We start from the raw sequence: 25,787 nt of genomic DNA, 5'->3' as shown, positions 1-25,787 counted from the left end.
AGTGCTGCTCCACTACTAGTGTGGAAACAAAAGCCACCTGCCTTGTTTGAGCATCTTGGAAACCACAGGAAGAGCAATTGTCTATGGTTGGTTGGTGACTCAAAATAAAACACTAATCACATAACTAATACAGTCTTCTAAAAATCTCAAAAAGACCAGGTTTGGCTAGGAGTTGAATTTAGCAACTGAGAGTGCTGAATTAATCACAATGTCCACAGTCACGTCACAAACCCTATCAACCCGACAGATTTTTCTCTTCTTTGAAGCTCTTGACATTTTCAAATTAGAACGAGCCACTCTGAACAGCGTTATTCTCTCATCAGGCAAATTAATATTACAAAATTTCTGCCTTTTTCCCCCAGCGTTTTTTAAAGCATGAAAATGTTTGCTTTCAGAGAGTTGCTATAACTCACGTGACTTCAATAAGCTTCTAGATGCAATGTGCGATATTGAGCACAGCTGAGAACTATTTGTACCTAAACATCTAAAAACACTGCTTCACAATAATGACCTTGCGTATCACCTTCATCCTGTCGGTGCTCCCTTTTCCCTGCAATGGCTGAATTAGCAGCAGGCCCTAGAGTTATGCAAACTAGTTTCCAGAGAGCCTGAAAGCAGAAAGAAAAGGCTGATCCTGCAGATCTGTTTCAAGTTGATTACCTGGAATCTGACTCATTTTTCACACAAGTGGGTTATACACTCCTGGCTTCGACAGTGACTTCTAAAAGAAGGAATTGCAGTGACATTGTAGAGGTCGTGGCAGGGGATCTAGTCCAGCCTAAAACGAGACATCCATTAGCTAATTGGTCCTCATGGAAGTCTGGCCACATACGTCCTCTCACACGAGGTGACCCTGACATAAAAATTCTGGAAATGCCCCGTCTAAGGACCATGGAGCCTGGCAATTCGGACCAGATGATGCTAGGGAAGTGGGTGTCTGTAAAACCAGCTTCTTTCACTTATGTTGATTCTGTGGTAAAAACAGTCCTCACTGCTGCCCTGCTCAGCCAGAACTCCCTCCCGTGAAAACATAATTCCGGGGCTGGATCCTGATTCTGATTATGAAGCAAGATTTCCCAAAGTCCAGCAGCCACACCACTGCATAAAATACACCACTTGCTTTGCATTTCCCACAAAGACATGAAAGCAGCTACCAACTGCTCATACAGAGATGATTAAAAGGTAGTGGTCGCCAACGATTTCATTCTCTAATATTCTAAACTCAGCTAATTGTCAGTTGCTCCTGCATTAATGACCTCAACTGCTTGTATTTCAGGTAAGAAAAAAAGTCTTCTAAAACGAGTTCTGAGATAACTTTGTTTAGAAAAAGTCTTCAGTAAAGAGCACTATGGACACAAGGGACAGATATGTGTTTAGGTAGCACAAAAACAAATGAAACAAGCCTCTAACACAAACCCACCGATTTCTGAGCTAGTACTTGGGATGGGTCAGGCCAGAGGTGGCTCACCACCAGCAGCTGGAGGAGAAGAGTCAGCAAGGCCAGGGTTTGGTTCCAGCTGCCAGGCTATCATTGAAGTGGCTGCTCCCTCGCACCCACCCTCTGGCACCCGAGGAAGAACGGCAGGAAGCAGGCTGCATGCTGCTCTAGGATTCAGAACACAGGGCAGCCCTGTGCTCCCCCCATCAAGGTTTCCCAAAAGGCTGCATTTTCCAAAGAAACACAATTCTTAAATTTCAGATAGGTATTTCAAGAACCAGCCCACAGGTTAACGGACTACCTAATAACAAGGGTCAGAAATAAGATTAATAAACTTGGCACAGACCTTTCATCTCAAAGACAGGGGGAAAAAGTGGGCCACGCACACACGTCTCATACCCAGGTTTCCAAAGTGATCTACGCTTGATGAGTACCGCAGTGTCGTTTCTATTTCCCAAACTAGTGTGTTCTACCCCCACAAAAAAGTTTTGCACACACAGAGAAGACCCACACTGTGAGCAAGAGAGCCATGCACTTCTCAGGTGGTGTGCACACTGATCGGGTCTAACCCAAGTGTCCATCTCCAAAAGCTCAATTTATATGGCAGCACTAGCATAGTAGAAGTAAAAACAGTAAAAATGATTAGAATAAAAATCTAGGGCTGGGCTTCCCTGGTGGCGCAGTGGTTGAGAGTCCGCCTGCCAATGCAGGGGACACGGGTTCGTGCCCCGGTCCGAGAGGATCCCACATGCCGTGGAGCGGCTGGGCCCGTGAGCCATGGCAGCTGAGCCTGCGCGTCCGGAGCCTGTGCCGCAACAGTGAGAGGCCCGCGTACGGCAAAAAAAAAATCTTTCCCAGGAAACTTCTCCCCTTCTTACCTCCGTTCCAACAGACCAAAACATTTATAATAATATTAGAATACAATAATCTGGCTAATAACAAAATGACATATATATATATATATACATATATTTTTTTTAAGATGCTGGGGGTAGGAGTTTATTAATTAATTTATTTATTTTTGCTGTGTTGGGTCTTCCCTTCTGTGCGAGGGCTTTCTCTAGTTGTGGCAAGTGGGGGCAACTCTTCATCGCGGTGTGCGGGCCTCTCACCATCACGGCCTCTCTTGCTGCGGAGCACAAGCTCCAGACGCACAGGCTCAGTAGTTGTAGCTCACGGGCCTAGCCTCTCCGCGGCACGTGGGATCCTCCCAGACCAGGGCTCGAACCCGTGTCCCCTGCATTAACAGGCAGATTCTCAACCACTGCGCCACCAGGGAAGCCCCTATATATTTTTTCTTTTAGGAGTACCACACTGATTTCTAGGATTAGCTGAGAGGCTGGGGTTTTTGGGGTTGTTGGTGTTTTTTGTTTTTTTTTTTTAACTAATCTTTCTTCAGCGTTCATTGGATTATGCAATGTTATATTGCATAAGCCTCACTTTAGTTTTATTTACTTACGGTTAAGAAAACCATTCCTCCAAACTATAAATACCATACTTGTGTAAGTCTAGCATGGATATTATCATGTTTCCAATAGAATATCCTTACACAACATAGTGTACACCTAAACCCCTGGAACCTACAAGCTGCCACCAACAACCAGTCTGCCTTGCACAGTGCGGGGCTCCCTGCCACAGCTCAAAGCCAGTAGACAGTGGGCCACAGAGGTAAAGCGAAAGTAAAGGGACTTCTGGTTGGTTGATGAATACACATGATGGTATCATAGGTAAGACTTAAACCAGGTACACAAGTGAGGGAAGGATTACATAAGAAAGATTTCCAAGCTATTTTGTTTTGCTACTTAGGACACGCAAAATCTTGAAAACAATTAAAATTGCATGTCACGAAATGTAGAGTAATAAATTGCAAATGGATTAGAATGTGCTAGGGAATCAGAGCTTATAATTATTAACCTTAGCAATAATGCTCAGAGGTGAGAAGGGCATTCTCTGCTGGGGGACGTACCGATGGCAAAGGACCTTAAAGGGGAGAAAAGACTGCACGTGTGCGTGTGCGCACGTGGTGAGGGAGGTTTCTGATGGATACGAAAGCAGAGGTGAGGGCTAATGGCAAATAGACTGGATCCTTCTGCTGGCTATAATCAGCTGAAAGCCACAGTATGGGTGAGCTGATTTTGAGAGGTATGGGTAAGACACTTCCTGGCGTGCCATAACGGACGCCAGTCCTAAAGGGCTTCTCTCCAAAAATAAAAAAAAGGAAACCTGTGCAATTCAGCACCAAGTTCCTCAAAATAGTATTATGTAACATAGTCCCCCGGTAGGCACTAAACGACATTCAGAAAAAGGACATCTGTGTCTACAATTCTATTTGCAGCCATATTATCTACTGCAGGCTATAAACTCCAGCAAAGCCTGGCTATTTGCAATTCTGGTTGCATCACAAAACTACCAAGCATTCTAATGCCATTTGGCCACATGGTAGAAGACTGTGCTCAATGATGGCCAAAAAACTACCAAGAATTCACCAAAACAGCGTAAGATTGAAATCTGTACCCAGTAAATGCCAGCACACACCCATTACATAATGGTCCCTTGTTGAAAAATAAAGCCTACATGAGTATATGCCTCATAACGACCAGGACAGCAGGCTAAACTGGTAGCTCCCAAAGGCCTTCCTTTGAAGGTATCTTAGGTAAAGGCCTGATTAGACAGATACGACAAAGATTTTTATTCTATTCAAACCCTGCTCCCCACTCCCCATCTCATTTACACACCTGATCCAAGAGTAAAGCACTCCGCTCCAAATGTGGAGACTTCTGTATAGTCATCTGTACAGAGTGACACAGAAACCTCATTGGGTTTATCCCAATTCAGTAGACTAAAGTTTAAGAACAGAATTAAAACACTGGTGATATTAAGAGACTTAATTGTGTCTATGTCTTAACGAATTCAATCTATTACAAAATCATTCCAAATCCTGTTACACTTTGTTTACCTGTGTGTAGGTCAGCAATAATCTATCAACCATACAGTTCCTTCTAACCAGCCCATCGGCTGCTGTGTTTCCTGATACTAGGTCAATAAAGGTAACCATGACATTTGCTTTGGATGGGAGTCAGGTATCTGGCTGGGATGCAGTAAAGGTCAGGGCCTAACTGAACAGCACTGTGTGGTTTCCAAACTAAGCAACTGAGAGAGTTAAACTAGTATTTGTGGCAATTCTTGCATGTGGTGTAATCCACCACCACCCAAGACAGTTAACAATTCTTCAGTGGTTCAGGCTACTCCTTCAATGGGTCTGATAAAAGGTTCCTCATACAGTCCACTTTATTCCTGAGAGCAAAGGTATGCTAATTTCACAACAGGTGAAGATACTTTCCCCAACTGGTTCTGGGGCCCCAGGCTAAGAGTCTAAGTTCAAGCAGCTGGCAGTTCCATTTGTTTTCACGGTCTCTCTGCCATCAACTTATATCGACACCAAGGGAGGAGGAAATACACTTGGGCATGAAAGGCACTACAGGAGACGTTCCACCACAAGGAACCAAGCCCCTGTTCTTAGGGTGGCATCACATCCCTAAGGTCCTCAAGCATTTTATTTTATTCTATTTTTAATTTTTATATTTATTTATTTATTTATTTATTTATGGCTGTGTTGGGTCTTCGTTTCCGCGCGAGGGCTTTCTCCATTTGTGGCAAGTGGGGGCCACTCTTCATCGCGGTGCGCGGGCCTCTCACTATCGCGGCCTCTCTTGTTGCGGAGCACAGGCTCCAGAAGCGCAGGCTCAGTAATCGTGGCTCACGGGCCTAGCTGCTCCGCGGCATGTGGGATCTTCCCAGACCAGGGCTCGAACCCGTGTCCCCTGCATTGGCAGGCAGACTCTCAACCACTGCGCCACCAGGGAAGCCCCCTCAAGCATTTTATAATACTAAAACTAAAACCTAGGGACTTCCCTGGTGGCACAGTGGTTAAGAATCCGCCTGCCAATGCAGGGAACACGGGTTCGAGCCCTGGTCTGGGAAGATCCCACATGCCGCGGAGCAGCTAAGCCCGTGAGCCACAACTATTGAGCCTGCGCTCTAGAACCCATGAGCCACAACTACTGAGCCTGTATGCCACAGCTACTGAAGCCCATGGGTCTAGAGCCCGTGCTCCACAACAAGAGAAGCCACCGCAGTGAGAAGCCCGTGCACAGCAATGAGGGGTAGCCCCCACTCGCCACAACTAGAGAGAGCCTGTGTGGAGCAATGAAGATCCAACATAGCCAAAAATAAAATAAATAAATTAATTAATTAATAATAATTAAAAAAACTAAAACCCAAGGTTTCACCATCATTTAGTGGTTGAGATTTTTTTTTTTTTTTTTTTTTTGGCCATACCATGCAGCAAGTGGTATCTTAGTTCCCTGACCAGGGATCGAACCTGTGACCCCTGCAGTGGAGGCATGGAGTCTTAACCACTGGACCACCAGGGAAGTCCCAAGGTTGCGATTTAGAATGCACGTCTTGCCACTAGTATTTTGTTGTCTTCATTGCAGGGAAACAGCAGCAATTCAGGCCTTGTAAAAATTGAGAAACCTATTAGGCTCACTTACCTTAATGGAGTAGCATCGTAAACAAACTAAACTAATAAAGGTCTAACTTAGACCGTAAATTCATAAAGGGACTACCTGCCTTACAAAAAGCCAGATTTGATCCATTTAAGCATGTATATTCAACTGCAGTTAAACCTATTATTAGGAAGTCTTCGAAAAAAAGACTCAATTAGATACCAAATTTTTCAGTCCTGATAATAGCAACTAATCTGAAAGTGTCAATTTTGCTCTTTACACTCGGTGAGAGATTTCTTTTGTGGGGAGGGGAATGGAAGGGGTTGACTAGAAAGTGGATAAATGCTCTAGTTAAACAAAAATTATCTACAAACAACTGTATTTATGACATAATTGCCACCTATGCTTGCCAGATGTTTCCGAGCTTTATAATGGAAGTCAAACACTATGAAATATACCTGAAGTTGAGCTACCTGGCCAGACTGACTCGCCCTAGCCAGAATCCCCATTGTCTGAAGTACATCTGGAGATCACCCACTGCCCTGCTGGCCCAGTCCACCACGCCACCTGCCCCTCTCCAATTAGCTGATGGTCACTGAAGTCCACATGTCTCCACACAACACAGATCAAACAGGAAGGGCTGTTTACAGCTTCTGGGATACGTAACTTCAGAGATGAAAATAACTGAAGATCACCGTACCCAAACCTCTCAGTTCACAGAGGGGGAAGTCAAGGTCCAGAGAGGTGAAGTAACTATCCCAAGGCACCACAGACAGCTAACTGTAGACACAGGACTGGAGCCAAGGTCTCCGCTTCCCCTTCTGGACCTCTGCCCACTACACCACACTATAATTTCACTGCTTTAAATCATGGTTCCCTGAGAAACATAAGCTTCAATTACTTGAGGCCTGGAGCTCAACCCTGCTGAGCTGTCCTGCTGGGGCAGATGGAGATCAGCGCTCTCCTCTGATATGGGGGTAGGATCTTTTGGATGAGACACCGAATTGGTAATTTGTAGATTCTACATAGACACCCAATATGCCAAAAGGCACTGCGAATTATACAGGGTGGGGTCTTTAAAAAATGTTCTGGATAAAAATTCCTGAGATCTCACTGTAGATCTAAGTGGGCGGGGATAACATCACAGAAAGTCAAAGGTCACAGACTTAGCCACCATAAAAAACAAATTCCTGCAATACATTTATCCAGCCCAGTTCTAAAGGTTTAAAAAAAGTTCTCTTTGATGATGATGATGATACAGTGGCCACTGCCCATTCCTTTGATGAAGCGAGCCATTCTTTTCATGCCAGTGCCAAGGAAACGCACATTACTGATTAGCATGGGACAACTCCTTTGAACAGCAAGGACCATTTTAATGACATACATACACCAATGAGCCTCACGCAGTGAGCCGTGACTGCTTCACTTAGCAGGAATAAGATGCTCGAAAGAAAAGAAGGAAATATGGGTCTGAATATTGACTTTTTCATGGGAAAGAAAAACTTATAAACAACAACATACTACTGTATAGCACAGGGAACTATATTCAATATCCTGTGATAAACCATAACGGAAAAGAATATGAAAAAAGTATATATATAACTGAATCACTCTGCTGTACAGTAGAAACTAACAGAACATCGTAAATCAACTGTACTTCAATAAAATAAATTTTGAATAAATAAATAATAAAAAATAAAATCTCATGCCACAGGATTTCCATAATCTCAGCATAGGTTTCCTTATTTTTTTAAATAAATTTATTTATTTTTGGCTGCATTAGGTCTTCGTTGCTGTGCACAGGCTTTCTCTAGTTGCAGCGAACGGGGTCTACTCTTTGCTGCGGTGCGCAGCCTTCTCGTTGCGGTGGCTTCTCTCGTTGCAGAGCACGGGCTCTAGGCACACGGGCTTCAGCAGTTGTGACGCACGTGCTTAGTTGCTCCGTGGCATGTGGGATCTTCCTGGATCAGGGCTCGAACCCGTGTCCCCCGCATTGGCAGGCGGATTCTTAACCACTGCACCACCAGGGAAGTCCCTCAGCATAGGTTTCTATTTTCTAGGCTCCTGAGAGGCAAACGTAAGCATCTCAATGCAACTTTCACACACTTGGACAGAGACAGGAAAGCGTCTGAAACTGCTTGGAAGACTGTTGGCACAACCAAACCTATGGAGTTGTGGTGTGAAAACTGAGGACTGAGAAACTGGCTGAGATGGAAGGATGCTGCTTCCTCCAGCTCATCAAGGGTAGGTGGGAAACAGGAGCAGGTAAGAATTACCAGCAAGGAGATACCACGCCTTTGGGTTCACAGAAGAATCCCTTCCAGACACCAAGGAGAACAGAACTCCCTCCAGAGAAAGGAAAAACGGCTGTCCAGGGCCAGGAGAGGGGAGGGGACAGGCTTCAACAGGACATGCCCTACCGCCAACAGGCTCCATTCTCCCAGGGACCTCTCTTTGTAAAGTTGCCGTCCCCATCAGTCTTCCGCCTCATCTGGAGGTCACCCAATCTCAATGCCAACTTCTCCAGGTCAGAAGACTGGCTTCCGTGAGTATCTGAACTGTGGGGCAAGGTGGCTAAGCTTCCAAATCTTTTTTTTTTTTTGAAAACTAAGGAACAGCAATATCCCTTTGAATGCTTGGGAAGAAAAATAAATATTAAGAATGTCAAAGACGAGTTATGTAAATATTAGGGAAGATCATTTTATTAAAAAAATTGGTGCTGGCCAAAGATACCATCAGAAAGTAAACAAAACTCAAAACCTGCTTATCCACTCTGCCCCAGACCTCAATTGTTCCCCATCTCTTACTCTGGTGGGCAGACAGCGATAGTGTAAGAGCTGGTGCTGACAATCTAGAATAGGTTAAAATAGGTTTGGCTTGTGGTGCTTAAGAAGGAAGAAGAGTATAACTGCTGAACAGGTTTTCACCAAATGGTACTACGTTACAAGTTCTAGGACTGTATTTGAATTACCGGGAAACTCACTTAGGTAGTAGCCCTCATTTTCTGAAGATGCTGAACAATTCGACATATATTTGTTAAGCTTCATTTTTAGTGCCTGGGCAATATAATGTGGCTGCTAGAAGGGCAGTCACTTACCTCCCTGTGCCTTGGTTTTCTCACCTGTAAAATGGGGGACAACAATAATACCGACTTCAAAGGAGTGTTGAGCTAATATGCGTAATCAGTTAATATATGTAAAGCTCTTAGTGTACAGTGAGCATCACGTAAGTGTCCGTTCTTGTGATGCTGATTAATCAAGAGCTGTGTAAGACCCTAGGATCTAATCACAACAGTGATCTGATTCTTGCCCTCAGGGAGCCTACAGTCTAATAAGGGACCACAGCAGTAAAAATATCACACAAACAGAACAGCAAATTGCAGTAAGTGCTATGAAAGAGACCATAAGAGAATAAAAGGAGAAGCCAATCTGGTCTCATGTGAGGGGGTGTGGATCACAGTGTCAACGGTTTTTCTGCAGGAGTAACATCTGAGTTAAGGTCTACAGGAACGGGGGAAGGAAGGGAAGAATTTCCTGGGCCGAGGAAACAGCCTACGTGAAAGCCCTGAGACTGAAAATAATTTGCTGTATTCGAGGACCTATCGGACCAGTGCTGCTGGAGAGAGAAAGCAGAGCGGGGAACGGGACAAGGAGGGGCTGGGGAAGCAGACAGAAGGCGGAGTGTGTGTGGAATTCCCTGGCGGTCCAGTGGTTAGGACCTCGCGCTTCCACTACAGGGGACACGGGTTCGCCCCCCGGTCAGGGAACTGAGATACTGAAAGCCGCGCCATGTGGCAAAAAAAAAAAGAAGGCCGAGTGTGTACTTGTATGGAGTGGGCCACAAAATCCATGTTTTATTTGTTTCCTATGCAGCTCACAGAAAGAGCAGGAGGGCATGCTGTTCACACAGGTGTAAAAGCAGATCCGGAGGGAAAAACGCTCCTCGAAGCTGAAGCGTTAGATATACCAGTCTGTGTTCACACCTCAGGTGAGTCTTTTCTGGTGTTTTCATTGATACTAACGTCAGACTAGTGTTGCTTAACCGGTTTACAGCTGAACAGGAGCATAACACGCTGAAACTTCATGGGGGAGTTTAACAATGCTAGTTTTTGTTGTTGTTTTTTTCTTTTTGCGGTACGCGGGCGTCTCACTGTTGTGGCCTCTCCCGTTGCGGAGCACAGGCTCCGGACGCGCAGCCTCAGCGGCCATGGCTCACGGGCCCAGCCGCTCCACGGCATGTGGGATCTTCCCAGACCGGGGCACGAACCCATGTCCCCTGCATCTCAACCACTGCGCCACCAGGGAAGCCCAACAATGCTGGTTTTGTGGTGAAATGTGGCCTACAGAACAACCTCCAACGCGAGGTCTCTTGCTTTCGAGACCCGTCCTCTGAGGGACTTCTCTGTCCAGACACCACGCACGGGATCACAAAGCCCCCTCGGAAGGAGTGAAGCAGACCCCCTCCTCTCTTTTTCCTCTCCGGGGGGCTCCCTCTCTGCAGTACGCGCAGTCACTTCCAGGGCTAGTTTCGCTACAGGCAGCTGAAATCCAGTGGGCACTAACCTCAGGGATGGACGTTTAGTCCCGGATCACAGGCTCACGTTCCTCAGGCAGGTTGGCAAGGACATGCAGTATTTATCAGTCTCTTCCAGGCATTCCCTGGCTCACGCTTCTTCCTGTTGACTGACTCTTCTACATCCAACTAACTTGCTGGTTCACCTATTTCAACCCCACCCCACACTGGACTCTTTTCTCCTACAGATACACAGAAAGAAGGGTCCTGTTTCGCATGAGGTGCTGGTGCCTCAAGGCCTATAAGACTCCTGCCTTCAAGGAGTTCACCATCTAGCAGAGAAACAGTGCAATACCGGGGAAAAGATGGCAGGTTCCATGACTGTGCCTTCCAGAAGCTGACCTGGCAGCATGCCCGGGCCGTGCCCAGAGCAGTTCCTTAAGATTCTGAGCCCACACTTCCCTGCTCAGGCCTTCTGCTCACTCCTTGGCCTATCCTATGTTCATGCAACCCCCAAACCTGCTAATCATCCTTTAAACTCCAAGTTAAGGGAATTCCCTGGAGGTCCAGTGGTTAGGACTCTGTGCTTTCACCGTTGAGGGCACGGGTTTGTTCCCTGGTTGGGGAACTAAGATCCCACATGCTGCGTGGCACGGCCAAAAAAAAAAAAAAAATTAAACTCCAAGTAAAAAAACCCCAAGGCATCCCCACGAACCTGGCACATGCTCAACAGATGTTTTTTGGACCAGGGAAGCTGAAAGACAATGAGACAGGCCACAGGAATATGTGTCCTGGTTTGGACTCTGAGCAAGTAACTAAACTTCTCTGGGCATCAGTTTCTGACTCTATAAAGTAAGAAGACTGGGTTAGGGACTTCCCTGGTGGTGCAGTGGTTAAGAATCCGCCTGCCAATGCAGGGGACACGGGTTCGATCCCTGGTCAGGGAAGATCCCGTATGCCACGGAGCAACTAAGCCCATGCGCCACAACTACTGAGCCTGCACTCTAGAGCCCGTGAGCCACAACTACTGAGCCCACGTGCCACAACTATTGAAGCCCGTGCGCCTAGAAGCCCATGCTCCACAACAAGAGAAGCCACCGCGATGAGAAGCCCGCGCACCGCAACGAAGAGTAGCCCACGCTCACCGCATCTAGAGAACGCTGGCACGTAGCAACGAAGACCCAATGCAGCCAAAAATAAATAAATAAATTTATTAAAAAAAAAAAAAAAAGAAGAAGACTGGGTTGGATGTGCCCTGTAGCTCAGAAGCATGACGACCCATGGCTTAGCAGGCCCTCACCTCTCCTCACGCTTTACTGTAGATTCTTCCGGCCCCCAACCAATCAAAACATGCTCAAAACCCACATGAGAATGAGAGTTTAGAAGTCTTGATGCCTTTGAACACAGTCATGCCCGATCCCGGTCTTTCAACATCCCAGTGTCCCCACTTATCTTTAACTATTGCAACACTGGAAATTAGTAATAATCTGATTCACTTTAAGGTTCAGGGTGGGGGAAAAGAAACACCATAGAAATCGACTAATGTTATTCAGGATGTGGGTGACTCTCAAGTACATGTACTTGCCATAGACTCTAAAGCCAACCACCTCCTAAACCGAAAGGGAGATCTCTGTTCTTCTCCAAACCACAAATCGGGTAAGTGATTGAACTCCCCCCACCCTGCCCCCCTCATCAAAAGCCCCAGAGACTTCCAAGTACTGAACCATCAGATAAGGATGACATAGGGTTGGTTTTAGAAGCAGCTGTGGTTTGGTCCCCAGTTCGAGTACCAGAACTACAGATAAACTTGTTCTTAATCTCTCTGTGTAAAGAAAACCGTTTTCTTCTTTGCAAAACCAGACCACAGCAAGTGGAAAATTAACTCTAACAGAATGACTGGATGAGGTCACTGGATTGTTCAGAGGGAGGTGGTACCTTTGAGGTCAGATTCCCTAAACCTGGCTTTATGCCTTTCTTGCAGTATTTGAATTTATCTGGAGATCCTATAAATATTTCTACAATAGAAAAAAACTATTTAATTTTGTTTGTAAAAATTATATATATATATATATATATATATATATATATATATATATATATAGGTACTTCCCTGGTGGTCCAGTGGTTAAGAATCTGCCTTCCAATACAGGGGACGTGGGTTTGATCCCTGGTCGGGGAACTGAGATCTCACATGCCGCGGGGCAACTAAGCCTGTGCGCCACAACTACTGAGCATCCATGCGCTCTACGCCACAACTAGAGAGCCCACGTGCCGCAACGAAAGATCCCGTGTGCTGCAACTAATACCTGACGCACCCATAAATAAATAAATATTTAAAACACACACACACACACACGCACACACGCACACACACACACATTACATGTGTATTTGGGAGCAGAACCATCCAAAAAATCAAAGAATTGCTGGCTCTGTCCCAAGTCCCAGGGCTTTCTGAGGTTTCCCTGACGGATTTTTAAACTCTCTCTTGTTACGTTCCTGTTAAAAATTGACAACAGTTATACTCGATGCCTCGTTTTTGCTCAGGATCTGCAAACAAACATGAGCAGCCAACACCAGGCCGCCTGAAGCTTCGATGAGAAACCAACTGGAGGACGACTGAGTATCGTGACCCCAACGCTAACGATGTGACGGCAGCAGAGTGTGGGGAGGCCCCGTGGGGTCAGGGAAGGCCCCACGCTTCTGCTGGGCCCTGCAGGACCAGCGAGCTTCGCCACGCCTGGAGAAACCACAGCCCACTGCTGGGGCAACTCCCAGGGCCCCATCTCCCTTGCTCCGCCCTACGTTTTCTTTCTTTTCACAGGATTTTATCACCTTCCCACATTCTATATATTTAGTATTTATCATGCTATTATTTCTTGTCTTTCTTCGCCAAGTAGGTGGAAGTTTCGCGAGGGCAGGAGTCTTTGTTTGGTTCATTACTGTGTCCCAAGCCCCTCAAACAGTGCTTGGCATATAATATGTACTCAAGAAAACCGGGGGATGAACCAATGGATGAACAGCTGGGCTCCATTACATTCTGGAGGTGGGGAGCTGGGCGGCTCAAAGCAGAGCAGCCTCCCACCTTCCCCCACCCATCTAAGAGTGAGTGTGAAACAGTACAGCTGGGGGACTCGTCCCTTTAACCTACATGGTTCCTAATTCGAAGACATTTAGAGATAGGCCCACTGAAGAGATTTTCTAGTTCCACGGCCCTGTTTTACGGATGAGGAAACAGAGGGGAAATAACGCGCTTGTCCAGCACCCAACCCCTCACCTCCCAACTCCCACTCACTGAAAGAATACATTTTTATCGTGTGGGTCAAAACACGTACAAAAACAGAAGACCGTGCCTATAAATGACATTTCGAAACAGCTAAAATGACAAACTATGCCAATCTACCTACTTAATGAGCACAGAACTGGAGCTGCCGCTTGGGATATCCTTTAGAATGAAGTTCGGTTGAGAAACACAGACCTCGGCCCGGAGTTCACCCAGGTGTTTGTTCAGATGCCGAGCCCCGTACAGAGGGTGACTTCAGGCACTTCCCTGAAGGTCCAGCGGTTAAGACTCCGTGCTTCCACTGCACGGGGGTCCTGGGTTCGATCCCGGGTCGGGGAACTAAGATCCCACAAGCCGTGTGGGGCGGCCAAAGAAAGAGGCTGACTTCAAAGGGTGACCTTCCAACTCTACTGACCTTTGTCAACATGGTTCCAGCAGAGTTTAGATTTGGTCCAGCCCAGTCCATATGAGTTTTAGAAGTGAGTTTCCTCTTTTTCCTAAACCAGCTCTTAGGATTCTTTGAGTCATAACCAAGGTGCAGCGGCTGAGATGGGGACCGGCCATCTCCTGCAGGGCCTTTTGCGGTGTGGCCTTCCAACGGTGCGGCCTTCCAACGGTGCACCTGCAGTAAAAACCCTTCAGGCTGCGAGGCCGGTGACCTTCCAGATACCCAGGTCTCACACAGAAAGGGGAAGGAGAGCATCACAAACTGGACCCTCCAGCGATTTGCTTCCAATGTACATATTCTCATCCTGATAAGAAACCCTTTTTGTTTATATGCTTCGTTCGTGTACTTTAACTGTCCAACTTACTCCTTCCACAAATTCCTCCCATACCCACTCCCCTTAGCTACTTCACTCTGGCTAGAGAAGGCTCTTTTCAAACTTGAAGGATGATTTTACCCACCAGGGTATGTGAAGGAACCCGGAAAACAGTATTGTTTGGATTCCTTAGGCCTCCTAATGTATGGAGAAGGCAAAAATAATAAATAAGCATAAGTGGAACTTTAAATAATTCCAAACATCTTATAATTCAGTAAATAAGTGTATTTGAATTTAAGGTCAGTTATCAGTTAAAGCTGATTTTTTTTAAAAACAAATTCAGTAGTTAGTACTCAAAAAAACATATATCCATCTGTCTGGAATTACTTGTTCTTTAAAAGTTGGGCAACATAGTATACTAGAAAACACATAATGCTAGGTTCTCTATTTCTAGTTCTGCCACTAACTAGAAGAATGTATCAGTCCTAACTTCTCTGTAAAAAAAGCCAAAGGCTGGCTGTGGTTTGGTCCAGGGCTCTGTGACATCACAGGGCACAGGTGGACACAATGGCTGTGTCCAGGACAAAGGAACAGGACGTACTTGATAGCCTCAACCTGGCTGCATGTTAGAATCACCTGGGGTTTAAAAAAAATTTTTTTTTTTTTAAAGAAAGGATGCCGACCTCCACTCCTAGAGATTCTGATTTCATTCAGCTGAGGTGAGACCTTGGCATAGGGTATTTTAAAAGGTCCCCAGGTGACTCAGTCAGCTGGGGTGGAGAAGCACTGCCTCAAGTAACACATTCCCAGTTGCAGCTGTGGCCTCTCAGACAGGTGTTTCTCTCACTCCGGGAGGCCCCTCAGGAATCACGGGTCATTTGCTTTAAGGGGAAGGAGATCTGCGTTAGTTCGGTCAGCAAAGTCCTCTGACCCAACTGGAGATCAATGACAATGTCAGGTTCGAGGGATCTGACGGCGCTATTTGTTCAGATAATGTACGAAAAAAATCCGGTTTCCATGACAAACATTCCCGCGGCCTGGACGAACAATGATTCCCTCATCTGAAATAGAGAGGGAAAATAATCCACTGAGGGAAGGGGTGGTTTTGAATGATAACTATAAATTAGTCTACTAACTAGGGAAATCATGTTTAATACAGAAGAGGACAACCCTGGATCAAGGTTCATTTTTTAATAGTGAAACATCATGCTGAGTAAAAAATGAAACTGACTTGGAATAATCACAGACCATTTATCTCCTGGGGTTTGGCAGTGGGAAAATTAATCTCATGACTGATATGAGGAGCCTATCAAGAGAGCACCACACACTGGGGGTCATGTCCACCCAAGCAAGTATCCTGGAATCCCTCTCATTGTGTAGAATGAAACGCTATTGATAAGATCTCACTAAAGAATACAGATTACAGCTAAAGCAACATTTTCCTTATCCCTTCGCAAATCCACAGCCCACGTCGCCTGATGATAGAAGAGCTCCTTGTCTTATTGGTCTTCAAGAGCCTCAAAGAGAAATTCAATCAATACTTGCTGAGTGCCCACTACAGGGGGTACGACCGACTCACCGTGCTAAATGCCAGAGAGGATGCAAAGATAAGCAAAACACAGTCCCTGCCCTCTAGGACAAACCAGCAAGAGAAGTGCACCACCACCATGCAGGGCACTTTCCTGGCCTCCTCCTCTCTCCCTCACTACCCTCTCCTGAGACCCACCTGAGCTAACTGAGGTCCCTCTATTGTGGCCCAAGGGCCAAGGCTACTCTCTCTCCTGTCATCATATACCCACTTCCTGGTGCCAGCACTTGGTGGGAGGTGGGGCCTCTGCAAAGGCGAACACCCCAGACCCGGCCTGATCATTAAAGAGTTCTACCTTTTCAGGATCCCTTGCCGAAGGCTGTGACTGCGGTATGGAAAAGAAACTTTGGTTAAAGGCTTCGTAGACATGAACTTTCGGTTTTACTATTCCAGAAACATTTGGGGGCAAGATCTTACTGAAAAACATGCACCTGCTTGGATATTATTAGACCTCAAGCAAAGAAAAGAGCTTAAACTGAGAACTTGGTGTAAGGGCCTCTTAACCTGCATTCTCCCCGTGACTGCCAGATTCAGTTGATATCCCTGATGGAGATGCTCAGGGCAAAGCATGTTTCCATCCCAAATCTGCATCTTTCTCTGACTGAAACAGGGTAAGAGGCTGCGACTCTCCTGGAAGGAACAAGAGCATTGTCTGAGCATTTCCCCAAGCTTACAGGAAAGCCTACTTTCTTCTCTTCTGGTCCTTCTCTAAATCCCATCTCTCCCTGCAACATGGCTTGGCCACCTCCTCAGGTGTGACTGGGGTATCTGGACTTATTTGTTCTAACAGATGTACCAGGACATAAACACTGCAGGGGCTGCTCTTCAAAGGGAAGCAGGAGGATCAGATTCAGGACTCAGTTCTGCCACTGGTGTACGACCATGGACAGGTCACCGGCCCTGTCTGGCCTCAGCTTCCTCATCTGTGTGCTCTGGGAACACAGCAGAGCAGTGACTGTTCAACTTGGGAGGGCAGGGTGATGCCTGAGTGAGGGTGGTACGTGCCCCAAAATACCACCCTTGAAGGTTCTAACCTGCTTGCACTGTGGTCATGCATCCCATTCCTTACGTGGGAGTGGGGTGGGGAAAATATTAAGACTTATTGGTCTAAACCAGCAAGATCCCTTCTAGGAGTCTAACATACTCTGACGGGAAGCTAAACATTTATCCATACATGTTCCCACTGCTCACAATAGATCTGGAATGTTTTGGAAATTACCTTCAAAGAATATACTTTTGAATCCTCTAAGTGGTAGCAAGTCTCTCACTGGTTTTTAGAAACAACCAAAAATCCAAGTGTCCTCGATAAGTTGTGCAATCAAGCTGGGTAATAGTATTGATCAAAACTTCAGTGTGGACCACGTCAAAGTTATATTTAAGCAGAGACTAGAAGGAATTGTGTAAGGATAATAGGCTTAATAATAAATATTTGCTTTTTTAGGGCTCTTTTTTTCATTTTAAAGTTGAATTACTAAATGAAGTTTTAAAAAAAGTAAAAAAAAAAAAAAAAAGACTAATTTGTTTGACATGAACATTGACCCTGAAGGGGTTATTATTTTGAAAGAGACAACATTCTTTTGGATGAGTAAATCCAGGTACGTTTGTGGGAAAAACAAAACAAGACGCCAACAAATATTTCACTTTATTGTCAAGTGGTATGTTCATTTTGCTAGGAAAAAAAGCTGTATGGACAAGCTATATGTTTTAAGAACTATGGCCTCCAAAAGAGACAAAAAATGCATCAACTTTTGATTTACGAACAGTCTTGAGTCAAAATTTTAAATGGCCTCATAACCAACTATCAAAAGAATCTTGGGAATTCCCTGGCAGTCCAGTGGTCAGGACTCAGTGCTTTCACTGCCGTGGTCCAGGTTCAGCCCCTGGTCAGGGAACTAAGATCCTGCAACCTGCGCAGCACGGCCAAAAAATAATAATAATAATAATAATATTTTCTGCAGGGGGTGGGCTACCCTTAAAACCAAACTCACAGAATTATCCCAAGGTATTTCAGAGTGCTCATGGGAGCCACACCTGCTAGAAAGCTGATCTGAAACGACTGCAGACCAAAGGATCCTGCAAACAAGCTATTAACAAATCAGAATAAAACATTTTCTCAATAGCTTTTAGGTACATAGAGTGTCATAAAGAAACTTGTGGTTATTCAGGTCTTCAAAATATAAGCAAAATAAAACCTAAACATTCCATTTTCAGACTTAAAATCCACCCTGCTAAAAGAAAACAGCTTACTTTAAAATGGCTATCATGAAACCAATTTAAGGTTAGTTCTGTTCTTTTTAAAACATCTAATATTGCTTGGGGGCTGGAGAAGGGGACTGTAAAAGAGTACATATGACAAGCAAATTTCAGTTCTAGGAATTTATCCCAAGGAAATAATTAAGCAGTTAAGATGGGCTCAAGAGTTTAGCAGTAAGGTTTATCACAATTGTTTATAGTAATGAAAATTAAAAACAGCCTCAGTATTTAAATGGTTGAATGGTCAAATTACAGTACACTCTTTCACAGAAGTATCACACAGCCAGTGAGAATAATGTTGTAGAATTAAATTTACTGACACAGAAAGATCCATGTTATATTCCAGTTTGGGGAAGAAAAACATTATCTCTGCAAATATGTGCACATAAAAATGTCTAGAAGGACATATATCAAGATATGAGGGCTTCCCTGGTGGCTCAGTGGTTAAGAATCTGCCTGCCAATGCAGGGGACACAGGTTCGAGCTCTGGTTGGGGAAGATCCCACATGCCGCGGAGCAACTAAGCCCGTGCACCACAACTACTAAGCCTGCGCTCTAGAGCCCATGTTCTGCAACAAGAGAAGCCACCGCAATGAGAAGCCTGCTCACCGCAATGAAGAGTAGCCCCCGCTCGCCACAACTAGAGAAAGCCGCGTGCAGCAACAAAGCCTCAACGCAGCCAAGAAAAAAAAAACAAAAAGATATGAGTAGACTAGTCATCAGAGAAATGCAAACCAAAACCAAGGAGTTACAACTTCACCACTACTAGGATAACTAAAATAAAAAAGACAGATAATATCAAGTGTTGGGCATCTTTATGTCAGAGCTAAGACATATGTTAGACTGTTACAAGACAATAAAACTAACTTGACTTTAAAAATATATATATCAAGTGTTGGGGAGGATGTAGAGAAATTGGAACCCTCCTACACTGCAGGTGGGAATGTAAAATAGTGCAGCTGCTTTGGAAAACAGTTTGCTAGTTCCTCAAAAGGTTAGAGGGTTACCGCATGACCCAGAAATCCCACTCTTGGGTATATACCCAAGAAAAATCCATGGCCATTCAAAAATCTGTACCCAAATGTTCACAGCAGTATTCATAACAGCCAAAAAGCGGAAACCCTAATGTCCATCAAATGAAGAATGGATGAACAAAATGTGGTATATCCACATAATGGAATATTTATTCATCAATAAAAAGGAACAAAGCACCGATACAGGCTACAACATGGATGAACCTTGAAAACATTAGGCTAAGTGAAAGAAGCCAGACACAAAAGACCACATGTAGCATGATTCCATTTATATGTAATGTCCAGAACAGGCAAATCTACAGAGACAAATGTAGATCAGTGGTTACCAGGGGCTGGGAGGTTTGTGGGAAATGGGGAGTGACAGCTAATGGGTATGGAGCTTCTTTGGGGGATGACGAAAATATCATAAAATTGATAGTGGTGGTGGTTGTACAATTCTGTGAATATCCTAAAAGTGATTGAACTGTATATTTTAAATGCGTGAATTGTATGCTATGTGAATTATAGCTCAATAAAGTTGTTAAAATGTTAATAGAGATAATGTTTGGGTAACAGAATTATAGATATGTTGTGCTTTTTTAAAAAATTTAGACTATGCTTTCTTTTTTCTTTATTACGACAAATATGATAATACTTTGAGAGATTTTTTTTTCAAATCTTCCCATGTTATCATACAGAAAGCACCAAACACACAAAAGATTTGAAGAAAAGGAAATCACCTTTCTTATAATAGTGGAAAAACTGGAAAGAACCCATATGACCCCAGTGGGGTGATCACCAGGCAAAGCATGGCTTATTACCACATCAACCCTGCTCAGCTAGGACCCCAGTCCCTAACAGGAGCTGGGCACAGAAGGCTCAAATGCTTTCTGAGTGGATAATGCTTTACTAAGGTGCTACTGAAAGTGACAAATGCAATGGTGCACTCAGAACATTTCCTAACAGGTCACAGGAGACATTCTGTGAAAAAAAAAAACTGAACAAAAATACAGAACACAGGGACTTCCCTAGTGGCACAGTGGTTAAGAATCCGCCTGCCAATGCAGGGGACACGGGTTCGAGCCCTGGCCCGGGAAGATCCCATGTGCCGTGCAGCAACTAAGCCCCCGTGCGCCACAACTACTGAGCCTGTGCTCTAGAGCCTGTGAGCCACAGCTACTGAGCCCACGTGCCACAGCTACTGAGCCCGCGAGCCACAGCTACTGAGCCTGCAAGCCACAGCTACTGAGCCCGCATGCCACAACTACTGAAGCCCACAGCGCCTAGAGCCCATGCTCCACAGCAAGAGAAGCCACCGCAATGAGAAGCCTGCGTGCAGCAACGAAGACTAGCCCCCGCTCCCCGCAACTAGAGAAAGCCCGTACACGGCAATGAAGACCCAACACAGACAAAAAACTTTTAAAAATAAATAATTAATTAAATTAAGAAAATATATACAGAACACATTTTTACACTGTTCGACTTGCTATGTCTTTGTACATGAACAAAGATCATAAGATTATCAGAAGTGATGCAGAGACTGTGTAAAAGGAACTTAAAATTTTAAAAAGTCATGTAAGCAAGGACCTTGGGATTTTTTGTTTGTTTTTGTATGGTATCTGGGGGGGGGGGCGCATTTTAAGTTCTACTTTTCCCAGTCCATATGTGGTCTGGTGCACTCACTCATTTAAATATCTCTGAGCATGTGTTGCTCTGAGGCAGCAAAGTCTGAAACCAAACATGGGATATAGGTAGAGATAAAGATAGGAAAAAAAAAAATCCCCAGCCCCTGGGAAATATAGCCAACCAGCATGTTTATTATTCACAGACTATGATTCACTGTCCCAATTTTTTAAGCCAGCCTCATACTCTAATCATATTGCTAGGTTACAGGCCCCGAGTTATGTGTGCATAATAAAAACAGAATCCATCAAAATGATACATTAGGCTTTTCTCCCCTATATCATCTCTTCAGGGAGAACATTTGATCATTATAAAACATACACAATATTAAGCCTAAGGATTACTGTGGATTCCCCACACCAAAGAGGTTTCCAATGAAAATGAAATGGTTATCCAATGATTCTTCAACCTGAAGAATGGAGACGCCATCGGAGGCAAGCAAATAACTATAACCCCCAGGCCCATGCAGATGGCACTGTTCTGTTCAGACATGAAGAAACCTTTACATAGCTCACTGGTTTCACATTTGGGAATATGGTCTACTGTCGAACTTTCTCAAGAATCACTCTCATACACTTTTTCTCTTGTGCACTTAGAAGCCATATGACTGCGGAGAGCCTCCTGGGCAGGCAAGTTAATGAAACAAAACAAACGCATGTGCACAACTACAGTCTAATTTCAGGATCAGCAGTCCTGAGAACATGAGCTTCATGAAACACCCTCCTCACTCTCCTCGTGGCAGCAGTATTAATACTCCAGACCTCCTATGAGGATAATTCATGCAGGTGATAACTATCAGAATAAATGATAAGCAAGGCCATTTCTAGTTAAGACTCATGTCTCCGTGTGTTTTTGCACACGCGTGATCTGCAATTCTCCGTGAAGTTGTTTATCCCCCTCTAAAGCCAAAACATCGGGGGAATAAAAGAAATTACATATCCTCTAGCTGAAGAAAGTACCCTGCCTCACGTGCCACAGATCTCTTTGGTACTTGAGAGAAGTGACACCCAAACACTGTACAATGAGGACCACAGGGCAGCAATGATGCAACACAAACCAACATTAGGCACAAGATCCAGGTCTAGGAAGGAGGTGAAAAACTCACTGACTGAATAAGCACCTTCTGGATTAAAAAAAGACAGCTCTGAGTGCTTAGTAACACCGATATAACTGCATTCTGCATCTGGTAGCCTGGAGTCTCAGCTTGCAGGTGAGTCAATGTCTGGCTCAGACACACACTGAAGGAAAATCACAATATTGCCTCCTCTGCACTAGTTACTTCATCAATCAAAAAGAAACAGCATCAAAAAATATTCCTTGCTCAGGCATAGTATAACATTGAAAAATGATGACTTAGAGTAAAAAACACCTTTGGGGGGTGGCAAGGAGAATTTACATTATCTATGATGTGCCAGGTCCCTCCACACCTGTTAGTGTGTTAGCTGTCCCCATTTCACAGATCAGGAAACAGAGTCTCTAAGACTCTGAGGACACAGCTACCAAGGGACCAGAAAGAACCCAGGTTTGTCTGATTTTACAGTCAGTACATTCTGCACAACATCACTGGCTGCCTAGTTTAACTGCAAACTCTGCAATGCATTTCATTTAGAATTTTAAAATAATATTTCCCACTATGTTTGGGGATCGAAATTTTTACTGGTAGGTAATTCTGGGAGTGAAATTCTGACCTTTGCCCTTAAAAGCAGTTACACTAAAACATAACCTTTTGATAAGGGTTGGACTCTTTTACCATGAACTCTGAAAAGTTTGGATTTCTAAATACAATTTGGAAATATTTACATGAACCGAAACTATATTCCCAACTAAGGCTAAATAGTTATTTTTGGTTCTTTAGCCAAAGTTGTTCAATAACTAAAACACTAGACTCCAGTGACAGAATAGCACACGAAAAGATGTGGCAAAGAAAACAATATACACAAGGCTCTGATGATATGAAATGACTGATTTCCATGTCATACATTTTGGTCACTCTCTTTACACTCTTATTTGTGGACAGATGCCAGGCAGCAGTTAACCAATCCAAGATGAAATGTTCAAGTTCAAAACCTGACCCCAGTTTTGAAAGTGGATTTTTAAAAAATTCAATCAGAAGGAAAACTTAACTGACATGAGTTTTATTGTGAAGTGTGTACAAATTTTCCTTTAAAAAAAACCCCGGGATTTCCCTGGTGGCACAGTGGTTAAGAATCCGCCTGCCAATGGAGGGAACACGGGTTCGAGCCCTGGTCCAGGAAAATCCCACATGCCGCGGAGTAACTAAGCCCATGTGCCACAACTACTGAGCCTGCACTCTAGAGCCCACGAGCCAAAACTACTGAGCCCATGTGCCACAACTACTGAAGCCCAGGCGCCTAGAGCCCGTGCTCTGCATCTGCAATAAAGAGAAACCACCCCAATGAAAAGCCTGTGCACTGCAACAAGGAGTAGCCCCCGCTCGCTGCAACTAGAGAGAGCCCGGGCGCAGGAGCAAGACCCAACGCAGCCAAAAATAAATTAATAAATTAATTTAAATAAATAAATAAATAACCCTGAATTTGAAAAAGGTGGTCTCGTATTACTTCAGGTGTTTCCAAATTCTTGTTACCCCAAGAGCACGGACTATTATTTACCTAAAATGCTTAACCTCCAAAGAGTTCATGCTGTGGCACTCAGGTATACACATGTCAATTCTCCACCTGGACACCTGGTACCTGATACACCACATTAAAAAGTACACAGTGGAGGTCATTAAACAGAACCTGCTCCAATGCACCATACCCACATCCTGAACAATACGTTTTGTTTCTTTTTTTTTTTTTAAACCACTCACTAATTTGGGTTCTTCCAACCAGAAGGGGAAAAAAAGCCAAGTCTGTCCACAAAATGTCCTCCCAGCCACGGTGCCCGAATCCACAGCCTGAGTGAAGGCCTGAAAGTTAAATAAATGTAAACCAGGCTCTTCTCTCCAGAAAAAGATGAAAAGACTTTTTGGACAGCCCCACGGTGCTCCCGTGAGGAGACAGTCTTCGTTTAAAGTTTCGAAGCGGCTTCACTGCTGTCCCACAAGGGGTCTTGAAAAAAAGGGTACCATTCCCACCGCTTAACCTGCTTAGCGATGTCTTGCTGCCCGAAAGGAAGCCCGCTGCCTCCAATGCCAAGAAACCTGCAAGGCAGGTAAGCAGAATCAACCCCTAGGGTAAGAACGCTTACCCACTTCCAGTGGCATTCGTTTCCCAAAGTTCTCGCATTTTGAAAAGTTCAAGCGAAGATTACAAACGCAAGACATTCCCTTCCCCTTGGTTACAGGGCCCTTTCTGCCCTCCCTCCGCGGCCACCGCCAGGCCGAGTTGGCGCCCACAGGCGGGAAGGGTCCGGCAGGTGGGGCGGCCTCCCAAGGGCCCGGGGCCTTCTGGAGACCCCGAGGTGCCGCTAGGACGACACAAAGTTGCGCCGGAGAGCACGCGGCCGGGTAGGCGCTGCTCGTGACAGCCGCGCTGGCCCGCGAGGCCCCTGGGTGGCGGACGCCTCGGCGGGGCCGGCCGTGGCCGCCACTCCGGCCGGTCAGGAGGCCGCCACTCCCCGCCCGGCGCCGTCTCCGCCCGGGCGCACGGAGCCTGGGGCCGCCGCCGCCGCCGTGCTCCCGGCTCGGACCCCGGCCCGTCCCGCGCCGTTCCCCACCCCAACCTTCCCGGTCACTCACCCCGGGGCTGGGCAGCAGCAACGCCAGCAGCAGCAGCTGCAGTCGGGCAGGCATGGCGAGGACTCGGCCCTGGCTCCTGACCGGTACGGCCGGCTCCAGGGGGGCGGTGCGGGCGGGCAGAGAACGGGGCGGGGGCGCCGCGACGAGAGCGCGGCGGCGGCCAGGACTCTGCAGACACAGAGCTAACTAGGCGGTGGTGGCACCCCCATTCCCGGCCCTTTAAGTGCCGGGCGCCGGCGCTTCTTCCGGTCGGGGCGGGGAAGGAGGCGGGGCCGGCCTAGGGGCGGGCCTGGGATTGGGCGGGGCCCAGGCTTGGGGGCGGGCTGGGGCTGGCCTGGACGGGGCTGTCGCTGGAGGGGCGGGGTTATAGGCGGTGCCAAAGGCGGCTTGGGCCTCCGGCTGGCCTTGAGTACCCCGGCCGCGGCGGCAGAAGAGCACCAGGCTTCTGCGTCAGGCATCTAGGGACGCTGAGTGATCGAGGCAAAGAGCTTGTCTGAGGGCAAGGGGAGACCGGCAACCCCGCCACGCGGGCGCATTCCCTGCCCCAGGCGGTCCCAGTGATCCCGCTGAGAGATCCGCTGCGTCAGACTTGATCAGGAAAGGCCAGGAGACAGCCGGTGCCGAGTGTCCAGAGTCCCCGCTCCGCCTTCCCGCCGTGGTGGGATCGTCAGCGACCTCCGGAGTGAGGGTCGGCAGCTGGCAGGGGATTCCTGCAACCCGGCGCTTTTGCCCTGCGCGCGGCTATCGCCGAGTTCGCAGCCCTGGGGTCCTCCAGCTGCGCCTCAGTTAGTCCAAACGTCCCTTTCTTTGTCCTCAGGAATTCCCCTCAAATCATGTCCAACAGCCACCAGTTCCCTTTGGAATAACCACGGCCAAATCATTCGCCAAAAATTACAAGCAAAGAAGGAAACCATTTCAGCTGCTGGTGTCATGTGTGTTTATGTGGCATTTGTAGATGTGACCTCGTGAAGCTTGACATGTGTCCCAACTCGCTGGAGGGAGTGGGTTTGTTGAGGACTCATACGAGGTCCTTTTGAAGGCTGTGGGC

General features: G+C 46.0%; 1 protein-coding gene across 3 annotated transcripts in view; it reads right to left on the bottom strand.

Moving 5' to 3' along the window:
* Positions 1–24,980, bottom strand: part of ERN1 (endoplasmic reticulum to nucleus signaling 1) — an 85,619-nt gene extending 60,639 nt beyond the window's left edge. For all 3 annotated transcript variants that reach the window (XM_081219741.1, XM_081219743.1, XM_081219742.1), the window contains exon 1: positions 24,740–24,980. In XM_081219741.1, the coding sequence (XP_081075867.1) occupies positions 24,740–24,793 (54 nt within the window). In that variant the 5' untranslated portion in view covers positions 24,794–24,980. The remainder of the gene's footprint in view (positions 1–24,739) is intronic.
* Positions 24,981–25,787: the final 807 nt, after the last annotated feature.

This window comes from Mesoplodon bidens (assembly GCF_964165515.1).
Source record: "Mesoplodon bidens genome assembly, chromosome: 19".
In the NCBI taxonomy this organism is placed as follows: domain Eukaryota; kingdom Metazoa; phylum Chordata; class Mammalia; order Artiodactyla; family Ziphiidae; genus Mesoplodon; species Mesoplodon bidens.
This window is presented reverse-complemented; position numbering and strand designations above follow the sequence as displayed.